The sequence below is a fragment of the Herpailurus yagouaroundi genome, unplaced genomic scaffold (assembly GCF_014898765.1).
Source record: "Herpailurus yagouaroundi ecotype Mexico unplaced genomic scaffold, PumYag 77, whole genome shotgun sequence".
NCBI classification, from domain to species: domain Eukaryota; kingdom Metazoa; phylum Chordata; class Mammalia; order Carnivora; family Felidae; genus Herpailurus; species Herpailurus yagouaroundi.
In genome coordinates, this window is record NW_024412388.1 from 30,948,559 (window position 1) to 30,967,424 (window position 18,866).

The 18,866-nt window shown below is 40.6% G+C and overlaps 1 protein-coding gene across 10 annotated transcripts in view; it reads right to left on the minus strand.

Moving 5' to 3' along the window:
- The window catches only part of TRIT1 (tRNA isopentenyltransferase 1), a 58,392-nt gene that overhangs the window by 34,088 nt on the left and 5,438 nt on the right, over positions 1-18,866 (minus strand). For 9 of the 10 annotated variants that reach the window (XR_005788494.1, XR_005788495.1, XM_040469762.1 and 6 more), the window contains exon 2: positions 627-767. The exons of the other annotated variant lie outside the window; for it this stretch is intronic. Coding sequence is in view for 7 of the 9 variants with exons in the window: in XM_040469762.1 (XP_040325696.1) it covers positions 627-767 (141 nt within the window). In the remaining 2 variants the exon portion in view is untranslated. The remainder of the gene's footprint in view (positions 1-626; positions 768-18,866) is intronic. 10 annotated transcript variants of the gene reach the window in all.

Here is an 18,866-nt window from a genome sequence, read left to right on the forward strand (position 1 = left end):
ATATTGGAATTAAAATTTAAAAAGTAAAAGATCACTGATCACAGAAAAAAAATTATTTTTAGAAAAAAAAAACTTTATTGGTGTTTTGCAGACCTCCCTCACCCAACAATCCCTATTAAATTCTAACTGTAACTCCATTATATTTATAAACTGATTTTGTAACCTCATTTAAAGGGTGGGAAACTGAAGCTCCGTGGGGTAAATGCTCTCTACCCAATAAAATCCACTTGGTCCAAAGAGGTAGTTCTGGGACTAGAACACAGATTTTTTCTGGTTCCTAAATCAGTGTTCTTGCCACTAAAACAGCTTCTCAAATTTTAACATGCCTATGAATCATCTGGGATTCTTGTTAAATGCAGATTCTGATTCAACAGGTCTGGAGTGAGGACCAAATTCAGCATTTCTAATAAGTGCCCAAGGGATGCTAAATGTTGCAGTCTGAAGACAAGGTTCTGAGTAGCAAGGGCATTGTATCTTTCAATCCATATAGTTCAGATGGGGATGCTACCTATGGGTTGTTAGGTCTTGGGTGCCCCTGCTTAGAAGAAACTGTCACTGAAAAGAAAACTTTCTGGCTTGGGCTGCCTTGCACCCACAAGCCTAGTTGCTGTCTTTCCTAAGGATATCAGAGCAGTTGCCTTGTTCCTGAAGTCCACAACTGTGTAATTTGTCACAAGAGGATCCACAAAGCTGATCATGTGGTGCTGGCACATTCTCTGCTCTTGGGCAGAAACCTTGTTGGTGATGATGTCTAAGCCTTCATAAACCTAGGGGAAAGAAAATTAGCATGAGATAGTCACCTGCTTCCATAAAAGGCACATTTGAGGTAGGAATGGTGATCCGTACCTCCCTCCAGCCAAACACGTGACTGATGCAAAGCACCAGAATAGATGTGCTCTAAGCATTTGTGTTCAGGGCATAGGGGACCCACCCAAGAAACCCAGGACAAAGGTAGCAGGAGAAAACAAAACACGGGCTTTCTTATCAAATAGTGGCAATTAGTTTAAACTTAAAGATAAAAAGTGTATGTAAATCAGTGCTCAAGTGAGAACTAATTCTGCAAGATTAACTGGAAGTTCTTTAGGCCTGAACTTTAAGCATTTAAAAATGGGCAGGTTGTTTTATTTATTTTACTTATCATAAGTCTCCAGAAAGGTAACATTTTGCATTGCTCATAGTTCTACTTCAAATGCTTAGATATTTCTTGGATTAAAATGCTCTGAAACATAATTTTTAGGATTTGTATAGCATTGGCTCCATTTGTGAAGAAGTGGCCTATTTACAAAGATACATATAAAACACACACATACACACTTTGAAGTCAGAACCCCTAATACTGCTACACTCTGGTGGAAACATTGTGATCTAACCAAATTACTGCTTCAGGGGGCCAGCATATACAGTCTAAATACTCAAAGGCAATATCCTGCCTGTAAGCTCTTGATCTGCCAATTCAACTAAAAAGTTCAAATGTACTTTTTCTAAATGCAAGGTCTCGGAGAGCAGATCTGAAAATACTAGTTTGAAAATAGGGATGAATGCTTTGAGATTAAATGTTCTCTCTGTAATCACTGATTCTACAGGGAGCATTGAATGAACAAATAATAAGTTCCATAGAGCCCACAAAGATGTTAAAAGCATTTTTTATCTCACATTTCCCTTTACTTACATGGGTGTCGATTAAGTACAGCACAGTATAATGGTTAGGAGGAAGGACGCTGGCGCCAGGCTGCCTCAGATCAATTCCTAGCTCTGCCACTTACCAGCTATTTGTACCAGTGGAGTAGTCAGTTACTAACTTCTCTGTGCCTCAATCCCTCATCAGTAAAATGAGGATAATAATGTCTATCTCGTGGGGTTGTTGCATGGATTAAGTGAGTTAATACATGCAAAGCACTTAGTTTTTGCCTAACACTGCAGATGCTATGAAGGGTTATTATATTACTACCCATATTACAACAACTACTATCACAACAGAAGGATAATGGGAAATAAATTTAGTGTTATTATTTATCACTCTGAAGCCTCTTTGCTGGTAGCTACTGAGGTTTTTTACCCAACAGGGACAGAAGCTATCTTCAGGTAAAATAAAATTGTTAATTAGTAAAATAGTGCACATAAGACATATAAAGAGCCACCAGGAAAGAATCAGCTCTGCCTTTAACTCACTTAATCTGTGCCCGACAACAAACTTGCATTCTTACACCTGAGTACTGGTGGAATCTTAGATCACAGGGTGTTCTCTCTGTGTATCTTGAGCAAGACTTCCTTCTGATGTTACAAAGTGCTATAGGATATACCCTACACCGCAGTCTTCTGCACAAATTAAGAAGACTACAGGAGAAAAGGAGTTAACAATTGCGTGTTCCTCTCCCTCTTTTCCCACAAACTTTAGCTGGCTCTGTTGCATTCCAAATAACCCAATCAACGTGAAAGAACTCAAACAGCAACAACTTGATTTTGCCAGTGGAAGATTTCTGAACCCTGTAAGTGGATTCTCGTTTTTAACATTGAGATTAATGTTAAGGAAATTATCGCTGCAAATGCAAAATTACCATCCCCAACTTACAAAAAAACCAAAATGTAAATATCCCTACCAGCATGTTCTATCCGACATATAGATAAATTTGTAGATAAATTTTCATCCCCCCCCCCCACTTTTCTTTAAATTTTAAAGAGAAACCAAGCACAAGAGGGGAGAGGGGCAGAGGGAGAGAGAATCTTTAAGCAGGCTCCACGCTCAGCGCAGAGCCTGACATGGGGCTCAATCCCACAACCCTGGAATCGTGACCTGAGACAAAATCAAGAGGCAGCCACTCAACTGACTGAGCCACCTAGATACCCGGTAAATTGTCATTTTGAGTCTCGTCTTTTTTTTTTTTTTTTTTACATTTATTTATTTTTGGGACAGAGAGAGACAGAGCATGAACGGGGGAGGGGCAGAGAGAGAGGGAGACACAGAATCGGAAACAGGCTCCAGGCTCCGAGCCATCAGCCCAGAGCCCGACGCGGGGCTCGAACTCACGGACCGCGAGATCGTGACCTGGCTGAAGTCGGACGCTTAACCGACTGCGCCACCCAGGCGCCCCTTGAGTCTCGTCTTTAAGTGTATCTTCTAGAACACCTTAAAATAGTAAGCTTAAGCAAATAAACACATCAACATAAATCAAACAGAAGGTAACCCCAGAATGAGGCTCACCTTATTTTAAAGGAAGTAGACTACTACACTATTTATGGTATATGCAAATGCCAACAAATATCAGAAAGAAGTACTCATGGTTTAAGGAAAGACTTCTTGCTCACAGAGTTAACAAACTAAAAACTGTAATTCATACAAAAGTACTACATCTTGGTTACCAATGTGAATTGTCATCTTTGAGTGATTTGTCAACTTTTGTTTCCCATACCATCAGACTAAAAGAAACTGGGCATAAAGATATGGTGGTACTAAGCAGGTATTTTCACTTTTTAAATTTTTTTATGTTTCATTTTTTTGAGAGAGAGAGAGAGAAAGAGAGAGCAAGCTGGGGCAAGAGGGAGCAAGGCAGCAAACTCACGAACTGTGAGATCGTGACCTGAGCTGAAACCAAGAGTCGATGCTTAACTGACTGAGCCACCCAGGCACCCCTACACAGGTATTTTCACTTTTTGTACACCTACGAATTATGCATTTAAGAGTTTACTTTTAAGTAATCTCTACACCCAACAGGGGGCTTGAACGCATAATCCGGAGATAAAGAGTCACATGCTCCACCAACTGAGCCAGCCAGGTGCCCCATGAATGATGCATTTTAGGGCATACGTTGCTTATCAATTAAAATCATACCACCCAGCCAAAAAGCAAAAACACAGCAACATTTTACACATATGCACTAAGGATAAACATCTAAACAAATTTAGAAACCAATCAATTTTGTAAACGTCACATTTGGTCCATACAGATATTTATATTGCAAATGCCCCAACTGGGCTTATTACCTGCCCACAAAACAACATTCTACCAGGGTAAGGCAGGTTTGTAGCTGATTGCTTTACATTCCACCTATTTTCCAGCTTCAATTATAGTTTCAGTGTGACTTCGCCTATAGAACAGGCAGCCCTGGGTGCTAAGAAGCGCTTAAAGGGTTTGTGTTATCTTTTAAAGGCAGTATGCCACTCGGTTCCATCTCCTACTCTCCCAGAAGACACCTGTGATCTGTGTACACAGAAATGAGTGGATAAAATGCTTCTCTCTGCACAAATCAGATTCTGTCAATACTAAGGAGGCTCTGGCCTCTTTGTGAGGTCTGATAGCTGAAATATTCTGAAAAATCCCAGGTTTAACCTACTTAGCCAATTATCAACATAACTGACTTATCTCTGCAAACATTTACTGAGTCTATTATGTGCCAGGTAATCTGCAAGATGTTAGGCATGCAAAGAAGATTAAGAAAGGGTCCCTGTCCTCAAGGAGTCCAGGCTAGCAGAAACAGAGATACAAATAACTGTACTATAAAGACATACGTGATTTAAAGTTTCTAAGAGACATTAGAGTGTGACTGTACCATCTTCTTTAAATATCATAACCACCAAACATTTAATGTTCTAGGTATTTAACTGGATACTACAAGGAAATAAGAGCTCACACAGCAAAAAATTATCCCAACCCAAAATGTCAACAGTCCTGAAGTTGAGAAACCCTGGTCCAAAGAAATTTCACCATGGAGAAACTCCCCCAAATCCCTGGGTGGTTTTGGTTTAGGTCAGGACATCACGGTTTCATGGGTTTGAGCCCCTCATCAGGCTCTGTGCTGACAGCGTGGAGTCTGCTTGGGATTCTCTCTCTCCGTGTCTCTCTCTCTGCCCCTCCCACCCTTGTGTTATCTTTGTCTCTCTCAAAATAAATAATAAACATAAAAAAAAAATCTGAAGCACAGAGAGGTTGCATAGCTAGTAAGTAGTGGGGCTAGGACTTAAAATCCAGGCAACGCGGCTCCAACCCTTTACGGTTTTTATGCTGTAGGGTGGCCCTAATAAGTGTGTTAATCAGCAAGATCCTGGACACTGGGCAGATCGTGGAGCTCTGTCTGAGTTCAGGTTGGCTATGATGCCCCAACATAGCTGTTTATAAGCAAAATGAAAAGCTGCCCTCCTTGTTTGGTTTCTTCCTCATAAGTTATCTTCCCCCTTTTAACTTCATTTCCTTCCCAATCCAAATTAGATCCTGAAATCCTTCAATCGCTTTCCTGCCTCTATCACCAAAAGTTGATTTTCCTTTTTGATTAAAAGAATTTGAATTTGGGGCACCTGGGTGGCTCAGTCGGTTGAGCATCCAACTTCGGCTTAGGTCATGATCTCGCGGTTAGTGAGTTCGAGCCCTGTGTTGGGCTCTGTGCTGACCGCTCAGAGCCTGGAGCCTGCTTCAGATTCTGTGTCTCGCTCTCTCTCTGCCCCTCCCCTGCTCATGCTCTGTCTCTTTCTGTCTCAAAAATAAAGAAAACACTAAAAAAAAATTTTTTTTAAGATTTTGAACTTGATTATTCAAATGAAGAGATGTGGAAAAGTAGAGAAAAGGTCAAATCTCTTGCCTAACTTCCTTCCCTCCCTCCCTCTCTCTTTCTCTCTTTCTTAGTAGGCTTCACACCCAGCACGGAGCCCAATGTAGGGCTTGAACTCACAACCCTGAGATCAAGACCTGAGCTGAAATCAAAAGTCAGACGCTTAACCACCGACTGAGCCACCCAGGCACCCTATTTAACTTTTCTTTCTTAATAAAAGGATAACTTCTTTAAAAATGTACACTTATTAAGAAAGAATGAATTAGCTGCAGGAACAGGGCAGGCAACTACTCCTTTTAGCTTTGCTTGGCAGAAGTTCAACTGCAGACATGCTGACTAAATCAGACAGATTAAGATGCTCAGAAAGTGGGAGAACCTGTACCTGATGTGTTCAGTCTAGTGAGAGGAGTGGTTTGGAATTTGTAGTGCAGATAGAGACTTTTGGTCCTCCAATGGCTATCTCTATTTAAGGGAAAAGGAACTACAATCATAATACAAGGCCATGCTTCTCAAACTGAGAGGTGCATACATAATGAGTACACTATGCATTCTTCTTAAGCACGGGATCTTCCTAATTGGTAAAAAGAACATAAAACATGAATTTTTACATCTAAATAAATGTAGACAGGGGCAGCTGGGTGGCTCGGTAGATTGAGCATCCGAGTCTTGATTTCTTTGCCTCAGGTCATGATTTCGTGGTTCCTGACTTCAAGCCCCACATCGGGCTCCGTGCTGATAGTGCGGAGCCTGCATGGGATTTTCTCTCTCTCTCTCTCTCTCTCTCTCTCTCTCTGCCCTTCCCCACTCGTTCCTCTCAATAAATAAATAAACGTTTAAATAAGTAAATAGATAAATAAATGTAGACAGATCAGGGTAGAGAGTGCAAAACCGGCATACTTTAAAGTTAACATACTTTTAACATACTTTAAAGTTGAAGTATGAGAAACTCTGCAACGGAGAGCCTCTGCAGTGGCTGCTTAGAAGTCCACCTGCAAGCCCTGGCAAAGCATGGATGTAAGGAAATTCCGAGATCATCTACCCGGTCCGATCACCTGAAATTTTATACTTGAGAATACAGAGGCTCAGGGAGCTCCCCTGCATATATAATTGGCTGGCAATAGAGACACGACTAAAGCCTAGATGCCCTGCCCATAACACAAGCTATTTCTGCTGCCTCTCATGAGGAGTTTTTATTCCCATTTGACTCTAGTCTGTTTGCTTGACTGAAGTAATGAATTCCTACTAAGGTGAAATTAAATTCCAGAAACTGAGAAGACAGCTTCCATACACTGAACCCCTTCAAGGTTTTGAAGAGTAAATATGATAGAAAGCTGAAAATATAAACAAAGACGATGCCATGTGACCATAATGCTGGGACAGAAACAAAAGGGCTCTTTTGAGAAAATAAAATCAATAATAAAGCTCTTCTTGTGGCCTATTTTACAGCCTCCAGATTGGCCCACTTTTGACGGTTTCAGTGAGATTTTATTTTAAGATACCTGAGATAGAGCATATATTATTTGGAGGTCTGTATCTAAGTTAGGGAAAGCCAACAGTGTATGATGGAGCCAGAAGCATGGGTTCAAATTCTGACTCCATTACCCAACTTCATTTCGCAGGATCTTAGTTTTCCTTGCCTCAAGTATCCTAATCTATAAAATGGGAATAAAAATAATAATAATAGTACCTACACTCCTCACTATGTTATTCTGGAGATTAGAGTTAATATAGATGAAATACTTAGAATAATGGCAGGCAAATGGTAATAAGCACTATAGAAGTGCTTGGCATTATCTATATTTAATTGGTGGTTATTAAACAAGATTTTTCTTGGTGTTTCGAGGTGAGACCCCTGGCTAGGGTTTGAAACAAGAGAACCACAAAATACCAGAGCTAAAAGGAGCTTTAGACACCATGACAGACAGGAGAGCCTGTGTGGCTCAGCTGGTTAAGTGTCTATTTCAGCTCAGGTCATGATCTTGGGATTCATGGGGATCAAGCCTGGCTTCAGGGTCTGTGCTGACAGTGCGAAGCTTGCTTGGGATTCTCTCCCTCCCTCTCTCTCTCTCTCTCTCTCTCTCTCTCTGCCCCTCCCACACACAAGCATGCCCACTCTTTCTCTCAAAACAAATAAAAAAATAAATAAAATAGACACTGACAGACACTGTATGACCCACAAAGCCTAAAATATTTACTAACTGGACCTTAACAGAAAAAGTCTGCCCAACCCTGATCTGATCTAATCAGTCCTCCCTCACTAATATAGCCAAAGAGGAAACTAAAGCCCAGAGAGGGCAGTATCTTGTCCCAGGTTATAAGTACAGCGAGTTAGTGGCAAAGCTGAGACTAAAACCCAGTTTTCTCAGTAAATAAAACTGCCTGCTAGGCTAAACAAGCTAAATGAAGACCTCAGAGTAAAGACAGACTATAAATTAGGAAACATTTGCCTATTAGGCAAATCATCTAAATCTAATTCTAATCAATACACACTTTCTGAATACTATAAGCCTGAGCATCAATGTTTTTTAATGCTACCCAGGTGATTACAATGTGCACCTGGGAGTGAGAACCACCGTTACAAGTTATGATGCTAGGCACTAACAAGATGTAAACCAAAAAAAAAAAAAAAGGAAAGTAAGGAAACTGGTTAGTGGGGTAGCTAACCAAAAGTACCCACCTGGACAACACAGAATCCCATATTCCATCTGTAATTATGCATGTAGGGGACTGCAAGCAAAGAGCAACAGGCATGCTGAAGGCAAGGAGGCCTGAGTATACCTTCATTTACACCAGAGCGCCAACAATACTTTTTGTTCACATCTGTAAGTTCCAACAGTTCAATACATTATAAATCTATTATAACATTCTCATTTTTTTTTAAAGTAGACTCGGGGCACCTGGGTGGCTCAATCAGTTAAGCGTCTGACTTCAGCTCAGGTCATGGTCTCACTGTTCATGAGTTGGAGCCCCGTACTGGGCTCTGTGCTGACAGCTCAGAGTCTGGAGCCTGCTTCGGATTCTGTGTCTCCCTCTCTCTCTCTCTGCCCCTCCCTGGCTCACGCTCTGCCCACCCCCCCCCTCAAAAATAAATAAACACTTTAAAAAGTTTTTAGGGGCGCCTCGGTGGCGCAGTCGGTTAAGGGTCCGACTTCAGCCAGGTCACGATCTCGCGGTCCGTGAGTTCGAGCCCCGCGTCGGGCTCTGGGCTGATGGTTTAGAGCCTGGAGCCTGTTTCCCATTCTGTGTCTCCCTCTCTCTCTGCCCCTCCCCCGTTCATGCTCTGTCTCTCTCTGTACCAAAAATAAATTTAAAAAAAAGAAAAAAAAAAGTTAAAAATAAATAAATAAATAAATAAATAAATAAATAAATAAAAAGTTTTTAAATCTTTTTTTTTTTTCCCAACGTTTATTTATTTTTGGGACAGAGAGAGACAGAGCACGAACGGGGGAGGAGCAGAGAGAGAGGGAGACACAGAATCGGAAACAGGCTCCAGGCTCTGAGCCATCAGCCCAGAGCCTGATGCGGGGCTCGAACTCACGGACCGCGAGATCGTGACCTGGCCGAAGTCGGACGCTTAACCGACTGCGCCACCCAGGCGCCCCAAAAGTTTTTAAATCTTTAAGAAAAAATAATAAAGTAGGCTCTATGCGCAACATGGGACTTGAACTCATGACCCAGAGAGCAAGAGTCCATGTTCTACTGACTGAGCTAGCTGGGTGCCCCCCCCCCCATAACATTCTCTTTCTAAAAGAATGTTAAAAGTAACATGTACTCACAAAAAGTATGAGAACATACAAACCTAAAACATTTATTATGACCCCAAAAAAATCATACAAGTCAAAAGACAAATGACCAACTGAAAAAAATACTTCCAATACATGAGACTGCGTAAAGGATTCAAACTTACAATACACAAAAAACTCTTACAAAGCAATAAACACATAAATGAAAACCATTATATAGAAGTGGGCATAACAGGTATGAGCAAGGAATTAAAACAAGCAATACACAAATGACCAATGCACCCTTGAAAAGACAATTAACCAAAGAAATGAAATCAAAATGAAATTCACTTGTTTGCCAAACTATAATAATGAAAAGATAGGTAATACACAGAATTGCAAGGGTGAACAAAAATACACATACCACTGATACAAACTTTCTTCAAACCAAAAGTCTGGCAATATGTATCAAAATGTAATGTGTGCCAACCAGCAACAAAAAGACAACCAACCCAATTTAAAAATGAACACAAGGAGCACGTGGGTGGCTCAGTCAGCTGAGTGTCCTACTTGAGCTCAGCTCACGATCTCACGGTTCGTGGGTTCAAGCCCCACATCCGGCTCTGTGCTGACAGCTCAGAGCCTAGAGCCTGCTTGGGATTCTGTGTCTCCCTCTCTCTCTGCCCCTCCCCCACTCACTCATACTCTGTCTCTCTCATCTCAAAAATAAACATTAAAAAAATTTAAAAAATGAACACAAGACCTAAATAGATATTTTTTCCAAAGAAGATATTACACAAATGGCCACTAAGAAAATGTAAATCAAAACTCTTAAAGTGATACCACTTTCACACCCACTAGGATGCTATAATTTTTTTTTTTTTTTAAGGAAAATTTTATTAAAAAGGAAAAGGGTGCCTGGATGGCTCAATCGTTTGAGCGTCCAACTCCTGATTTTGGCTAGGTCATGATTTCACCGTTATGAGACTAAGCCCCATGTTGAGCTCAGCATGGAGTGCAAAGCCTGCTTAGGATTCTCTCTCTGCCTCTCCCCGGCTTGTGCCCTCTGTCTTAAAATAAACAAAACTAAAAAAATAATAAAAGTTAAACATAATTTTTTAAAAGGAAAAATAACAAGTATTGGAGACAAGGTAGAGAAATTGATACCCTTACACATTGCTGGTGGGAATGTAAAATAATATAGCCATTGTGTAAAACAGTTTGGCAATTCCTCAAAAAGGTAGACATAGAATTACCATGACCCAGCAATTCTACTCCTAGGTATTACCCAAAAATAACTAAGAACAGATAATCAAACAAATACATGTACATATACATACAAGTTCACAGTGGCACTATTCATAATAGCCTAAGGTACTAATGCCCATCAATAGATGGGACAAATTGTGATCTATACATACAAAGGAAAATTATTCAACCATAAAAAGGAACAAATTACCAATACATGCTAACAGATTATATGATTGCATTTTCAACGTTTATTTATTTTTGGGACAGAGAGAGACAGAGCATGAACGGGGGAGGGGCAGAGAGAGAGGGAGACACAGAATGGGAAACAGGCTCCAGGCTCTGAGCCATCAGCCCAGAGCCTGACGTGGGGCTCGAACTCATGGACCGCGAGATCGTGACCTGGCTGAAGTCGGATGCTTAACCGACTGCGCCACCCAGGCGCCCCTATATGATTGCATTTATATGAAATATCTGGAATAGGTAAAATCTATAGGGACACAAAGCAGACAAGTATTTGCCAGGAGCTGGGAGGGAAGGGGAAATGGGCAAGTAACTGCTTAATGGGTATGGGGTTTTCTTTTGGGGTGGTGGAAATATTTTGGAACTAGACAGAGGGTATGGTTGTACACCACTGTGAATATACCAAATGACACTGAATCGTTCACTTTAAAGATATGATTTTTTAAGTAATCTATACACCCAACATGGGGCTCGAACTCACAACCCTGAGATCAAGAGTCACATGCTCTACTGACTGAGCCAGCCAGATGCCCCAGAATCATTCACTTTAAAATGGCTGATGCTGGGCACCTGTGTGGTTCAGATGTTTAAACGTCTGACTCTTGATTTTGGCCCAGGTCATGATTTCACGGTTCATGAGATCGAGCCCCACATCCGGCTCTGCACTGACAGAGCAGAGCCTACTTGAGATTCTCTTTCTCCCACTCTCTCTGCCCCTCTCCCATGTGTGTGCTCTCTCCCGCAAAATAAATAAACTTTAAAAAACAAAAAACAATTAAAAAAAATTTTTTTTCAGCGTTTATTTATTTTTGGGACAGAGAGAGACAGAGCATGAACGGGGGAGGGGCAGACAGAGAGGGAGACACAGAATCGGAAACAGGCTCCAGGCTCCGAGCCATCAGCCCAGAGCCCGACGCGGGGCTCGAACTCACGGACCGCGAGATCGTGACCTGGCTGAAGTCGGACGCTTAACCGACTGCGCCACCCAGGCGCCCCCAAAAAACAATTTAAAATGGCTGACATCATATGAATTTTACCTCAATGAGAAAAATAATATAACCTCTAATAACCTCAGAAAATTGGGAGGAAAAAAGAGGTAATGTTTACATCTTACCCAGTATTCCCATTCTAGGAATTATCCTGAAAAAGGAATCACACAGTCCAAAAAGATGTATGTGTGAAGATGTTCATCTCAGCATCATTTATTATAGCAAAAAACAACCCTTTAAATGTCCTTCAGTAGAAACCTCATTAATTATGATACATCTATAAAACAGACTTACACAGATGGGGTGCCTGGGTGGCTCAGTTACTTAAGCACCTGACTCTTGATTTCGGTTCAGGTCATGATCTCATGGTTTATGGGATCGAGCCCCGCATTGGGCTCCGTGCTGAAAGTGTGGAGCCTGCTTGAGATTCTCTCTCTCTCTCTCTCTCTCTCTCTCTCTCTGCCCCTCCTGTGCTTGTGCTCTCTCTCAAAATAAAAAAAATAAATTAATTTAAAAAAAAAATAGACTACCCGGAGATTAAAAACAACCAAGTAGAAAGTTGGAAGGCTTACGCTATCCAATTTCAAGACTTATTATAAAGCCACTGTAATCAAGACAATGCAATATTGGCAAAAGAAGAGACACATAGATGAATGGAACAGAACACAGCCCAGAAATAGACCCGCACAAATATAAACTGGCTTTTGACAGAAGTACAAAGGCAATTTAATAGAGAAAGGCTAGCCTTTCAAAATCAGTGCTGGCACAACTGGATGTCCATAATATCATACCTTATACAAAAATTTATTCAGAACAGCTCACAAACCTACATGTAAAATGCAAAACTATACAATTTTTCTTTAAATAATACTTCTCTTAATAAATGGTGAGGGGCGCCTGGGTGGCTCAGTTGGTAAAGCTTCTGACTTTGGCTCAGGCCATGATCTCGCGGTTCATGAGTTCAAGTCCTGCGTCCGGCTCTGTGCTGACAGCTCAGAGCCTGGAGTCTGCTTCAGATTCTATGTATCCCTCTCTCTCTGCCCCTTCCCCACGCTCTTTCACTAGCTCTCGCTCTCTCAAAAATAAATAAAACATTTAAAACTTTTTAAAAAAATGGCAAGAAAATCTGCATGACCTTGGGGTTGCCAATGAGTTTTTAGGGTAGGAAACCAAAGACACAATCCGTAAAAGAAAAAAAAATTGGACTTTGTGGAAATTTAAAACTTTTGTTCTGTCAAAGACACTGTGAAGAAAATGAAAAACAAATAAGCCACAGAGCAGGAGAAAATACTGGCAAATAACAAATCTAATAAAGAATTTGTACCCAGGATATATAAAGAACTCTTAAAAGTCAAGAATAAGGCAAACACATCCACCAAAAAATCTGACAAACACTTCAAAGACACACAGATGGCAAATAAGCATATGAAAAGATGCTCAACATCATTAGCCTTTAGGGAAATGTAAATTGACCACCCTGAGATACCAGTACATACCTATTAGAATTGCTAAAATTAAAAAAAAAAAAAAAGACAATACCAAATCCTGGGGAGGATACAGAGGAACAGAAATTCTCATTCACTGCTGGTAGGAATGCAAAATGGCACAGCCATTTTGGAAAATCCTTTAAGGGTTTCCTATAAAGTTAAACCATCAGCACATGAATGTTTATAACAGCTTTCTTTATAAGTGCTAAAAACTGGAAATTCACATGTCCTCTCTTAGGTGAATGGGCATACGATGGTACATCCATACAATGGAATGACACTTAGCAATAAAGAGTAATGGACTTGGGAGATTTAAAAGGTACTTTTTGCTAGGTGAAAAAGCCAGACCCCAAAGGCTGCATATTGTATGATTCCATGTACATTACATTCCAGAAAAGGCAAAAAACAAGGGGATGGAAAACAGATCAGTGGTTGTTGAAAGGTGGGGTAGGTAGAAGAGCTGACTACAAAGAGGCCATACAAGAAAATTTTTAGAGTGATGGAACTGTTTAGTACGGTACTGTGATGGTGGAAACCTGACTCTGCATTTGTCAAAACCCATAAAACTGTACTCAACAAAGAATGCACTTTACTGTATGCAATTTAAAAAAACAAAACAAAAAAAACAACTTCTGGGGAACCCAGGATAGAATGCAGACTGCAATAAATGAATCTACCTGTGTTACAAATGCACAGCATTACCTCACTGAAGGGCAGTGGAGGGGGAAAAAAAGGAGCTTACCTAAATAACTGTGTATAACATTATGACTAGATACTATAGGCTAAAATGAACAAAAAGAACTGTACACAAACATTATACCTAATTGGTAAATTGTTGGGGCGGCTGGGTGGCTCAGTCGGTTGGGGCATCTGACTTTGGCTCAGGTCATGATCTCACAGTTTGTGAGTTCGAGCCCCGCGTGGGGCTCTGTCCTGTGGGACTTTGTCCTGAAAGCTCGAGCATGGAGCTTGCTTCTGATTCTGTGTCTCCCTCTCTCTCTGCCCCTCCCCCAGTCGTGCTCTGTCTCTCTCTCTCTCTCTCTCTCTCTCAAAAATAAATAAACATTTAAAAAAATTTTTAATTGGTAAGTTTGTTTCTTACATAAGTAACTACTGAAACTACTTTACAGGTTGCATAAATAAATAAATATATTATAGCCAATGAGAAGCCAAATTTCTTACTCTCTGAGAAAGAGAACACAAATAGAGAACATTGGGATGGATCCTGTGGTGCCAGAGTAGAGTCAGAGATATTTGTATAAACACATGTTTATTTTCATATATATGTAGATAGATACAGACATAAACATAGATATTTGTGTATACAAGGATTAGTGTACATAAGCATGTTTCCTAGGTTTTTCCACCAAAGAGACAAGAAACAATGATATCCCAATAGCAACAAACACACCCAGCATCCAGATTTTGGTTTCATTTTTTTTTATTAAAAAAAAATGTTAATGTTTATTTTTAAGAGAGAGACAGTGGGAGAGGGGCAGAGAGAGAGACACACACACACACACACAGGATCTGAAGCAAACTCCAGGCTCTGAGCTGTCAGCACAGAGCCTGACCGAGAGGCTTGAACTCACGAACCCGTGAGACCATGACCTGAGCCGAAGTCGGCCGCCCAACCGACTGAGCCACCCACCCAGGAGCCCCAGATTTTGGTTTCTAAATACCATTCACACAAAAAAACAAACAAAACAAAAGAAAAACATTCACCAATAAAAGGAATCAGGGCTCCTTGGGAAAATGGCTGATTCTAGGGCTGGGGCAAGACAAACATAAGCTGGGAGCATCTTGCAGTGCCAGAAAGGAAGTACTAAACAAACATGGAGGCATGCCAAAGGACACAGAGTCAATATGAAAGAGCGCTCAATAACCAAAGTTGGAATAATCTGAGCAACAAAACACCGTATTGGATTATAACCCAAAGAATAAAATAAATATCCATACTATACAAGTAAATGATGTAAATAAGTGAGGAAAAAGGACAACTCATTCCACAAAAATTACAATTCATAAAAGTAGAAGGAATGAAGTAAATTATCATAGTAACTGGGCAGGAATGATCCACTGACAAATCCTTAAATTAGTGAGTGAAACTTTAAGGAAAAACAGGACATCTGAATTGTCTCAAAGTATCTCCTCTAAAATATTTATTAATTATTGTGGTGCTTTTAACATACATCCACACATTCTTGGGATATTCCTCCCTTCAGGAGGTAGAGCTTAAATCCCCTCCCCTTCAATGTGGGCCGGACTTAGCAAGTCATTTCTAACAAATGGGGCTTCACAGTGGCAAAATCTGGCAGATGCAACCCAAACCAAACAATCAAGGTTAACGTTAACAGCACCAGAAATAAGTCATGTTGACATCATACCCTGATATGATGTAATGAGAAGGGTATGCTTTCCCCAAATCTGTAATGCCAGTGTAATCATGAGAAACCCAAATTAAGAAACATTCTACAAAATAGCTGACAAGTACCCTTCAACAGTTTTGAAGTCATAGACTGGAAGAGTCTGAGAAACTGTCACAGATTGGAGGAACCTAAACAGACACGAAAACTAAATGCAATGTGGGACCCTAGATGGGATCCTGAAACAGAATAAGGACATTAGTAGATAACTAGTGAGAACCAAGTAAGGTCTACAGTTAACAGTACCGTACCTATGTCAATTTCTTAGTGTTGGCAAATGTACCATGATGATGCAAGATGTTAATTTTAGGAGAAGATACGTAAAGGGTATACAAGAACTCTCTCTACTATCTTTGAAACTCTTGTGTAAATCTAAATTACTTCAAAATTTAACAACCAATAAAGTAAACAGGGTTTCTTAACCTCAGTACAATATATTGCTATTTTGGGCCAAATAAATCTTTGTTGTGAGGAGCTGTTTTATGCAAAGTAGGATGTTTGGCAGCATTCCTGGTCTCTACCCAATATATGTCAGGGACCAACCTCCCCAGTTGTTACAACCAAAAATGTTTCCAGAAATTGCAAATGTCCCCTGGGGGGCAAAATGATCCCATATTGAGACCACTGATGTACAGTTGTGTAACATTAACACATAAAGTTATCCATAACATACTGCTAAGACTGGGGGGAGAGCAGGACACAGAAGAATAGCAAATGTATGAGTCAATTTATGTAGAAACATACACACATAAATGGAACCTTCAGGACATTATGCTAAATGAAACAAGCCAGTCACAAAAGAGACAAATATTATATGATTCCACTTATACGAGGTATGTAAGAGCAGTCAAAATCATAGACATAGAACGTGAAATGGTGGTTACCAAGGGCTAGGAGGAAAGAGGAACGGAGAGGTATTGTTTAACGAGTACAGAGTTTCAGTTTTACAAGACAAAAAGTTATGGAGATAGATGGTGTGATTATGGTTACACAGCATTATGAACGTACTTAATACCATTAAGCTGTACAGTTAAAAATGGTTAAGATGAAGGTATCTGGCTGGGTCAGTTGGCCGAGAATGTGACTTTTAATCTCCAGGTCGTGAGTTCAAAAGCCCAATCAATGTTGGCCGTAGAGGTTCTTTTAGTTTAAAAAAAAAAAAAAATGGTTAAGGTGGTAAATTTTATGTGTATGTTACCACAGTAAAATTGGGAATAAAAACAAAAAAACACATAAGCACATTTGCAAAAATACACAAATGTCTGAAAGGATGTGCACCAGCATTTTAAAATGTTGAACCTTTGATGCCAAGACTATGGTGACACTTCCTTTGTACTTTTCTGTTATTTGGATTTTTTTTTCAAAAACCAAATCCTATTGATTGTCTCTAAAATGTCGAAATGGTTACTTCTCCCCAGCCACAGACCAACTCCAGCCCCTCTCACTCAGGCTAATGCAACCAAATCCTAAGCTGTTTATCACTCTCTAACCCACTCTCCATCAGAGTTACCCTATGTAACAGATTCGCTATCACTTCCGAATTTAAAACGCCACGCCTCCTGGCATTCCTTTCAAGGGCCTCTGCAACTTGTTCACAGGGTCCTGTATTTTTAGTTTTACCTCTTACTACTGTTCCTCAAGTATCCTCCATGCCAGATAATTCCTGGTCATTCCTTGAATGACCTTTACTTCCTTTACTTTGCTCATGCTGTTCTTTTGTCAGGAATAGTCTTCCTCCTCTGTCTGATAAAATGTATACAGTGGGTACAGGGGAAAAGAATGGGATGCAGGATGAATGGACAAATAAGTAAGAAGACGTGGGGGAAAAATATAGAATAGCACAGAGACAGAGTTCAAGAAAGGAATTTTCTGGATGGGTGAGATAATGATAGTGCCTACCTGATAAGGCTGTGATGAGACTAAGTGAGATAATACATGTCAAACTTTTAGAACAGTACCTGGCATACAGACTATTATTGCTTACTACATTGCTGCTATTATTATTATGACTGTTCATGGTGTAGTGGTATGAGCCTGAACTCTGGATGCCACAATGAGGAAGCAGCAGTGGTGAACCTGTAGCTCCGAACCAGGGCTCCAAAGGTAAGCAAGGCGGCAAAGAGGACCCCAGTCTGATTCAAGTTTATCTAAAGAATTCAAACTACACAAGAAACCAAAACCAATTTAGTTAAGACACATACAAGTAGATATGAATCACATACGTGAATTCTTACACACCCCAAGTAACTTTTACCCCTAGAACATACTACATTCCTTTTGAAGAACAGCTATTTCAACACCCTGCCCCAGGCCCTGAAGCCTCAGGGCAGCACCTCACCCTCACAAATCTGAACCTGCAAGTCCCATTTGTGCCCTCCCACGATTTCTCATATGGCCAGTAGTGACTTCTCTTTCCTTACAAAACATCAAAGGTTTGATTCCAAAGTTCTTCCCATCGCTGCAAAAAGGTGAACATACAGTATATGAACAACCCACCAAGCTGAATACTTTAGCCAAAGGAAAACTACATTCAGTCACAGTGGAGGTGAATCAAGGAATCTAGAGACGCAGACAGATTTTTGGGAGGAGGCAAAACTTTGAGACTTCCTTCTTAGCTTCTTGTCATGCTCAGTTGTTTTTTTTTTTAACGCTTATTTACTTTGAGAGCAAGAAGGACCATACAAGTGGGGGAGGGGCAAAGGGAGAGGGAGAGACAATCCCAAGCAGGCTCAGCACAGAGCACGACATGGGGTTTGATCCCACAGACTGTGAGATCATGGCCGAAGCTGAAATCATGAGTCGGATGCTCAACCAACTGAGCCACCCAGGCACCCCCAGCCTCAGTCTTTTTTTTTCTTAAAAGATCGCCTCTGTTCAGTTGTGGCAAGCAGCCTCCAGACAGCCCCCATCTCTCCTGGTTAACAGGTTTTTGTGGCTTTTATATCGTGTCCTACTAAGCCACCGTGATTCACACTCCCTTCTCTCCTTTCATATCCCTCTCCCATGCATCCCTGATCTCCCTTGAGCACTATCAGACAAACAGTCCTTTGGTTTAAAAAAAAAAAAAAATACTGCTCCTAAATTATGTCCCGAAGCAGACAAAAAGAACCCAGACTCCACATCTATTAGATGACACATAGGCTGCTCACTAGTCAGACTGCCAAAAATCATTTGCTTCTGCTCTTGTAGGTTTAGACAAACATAAAGGGAACAG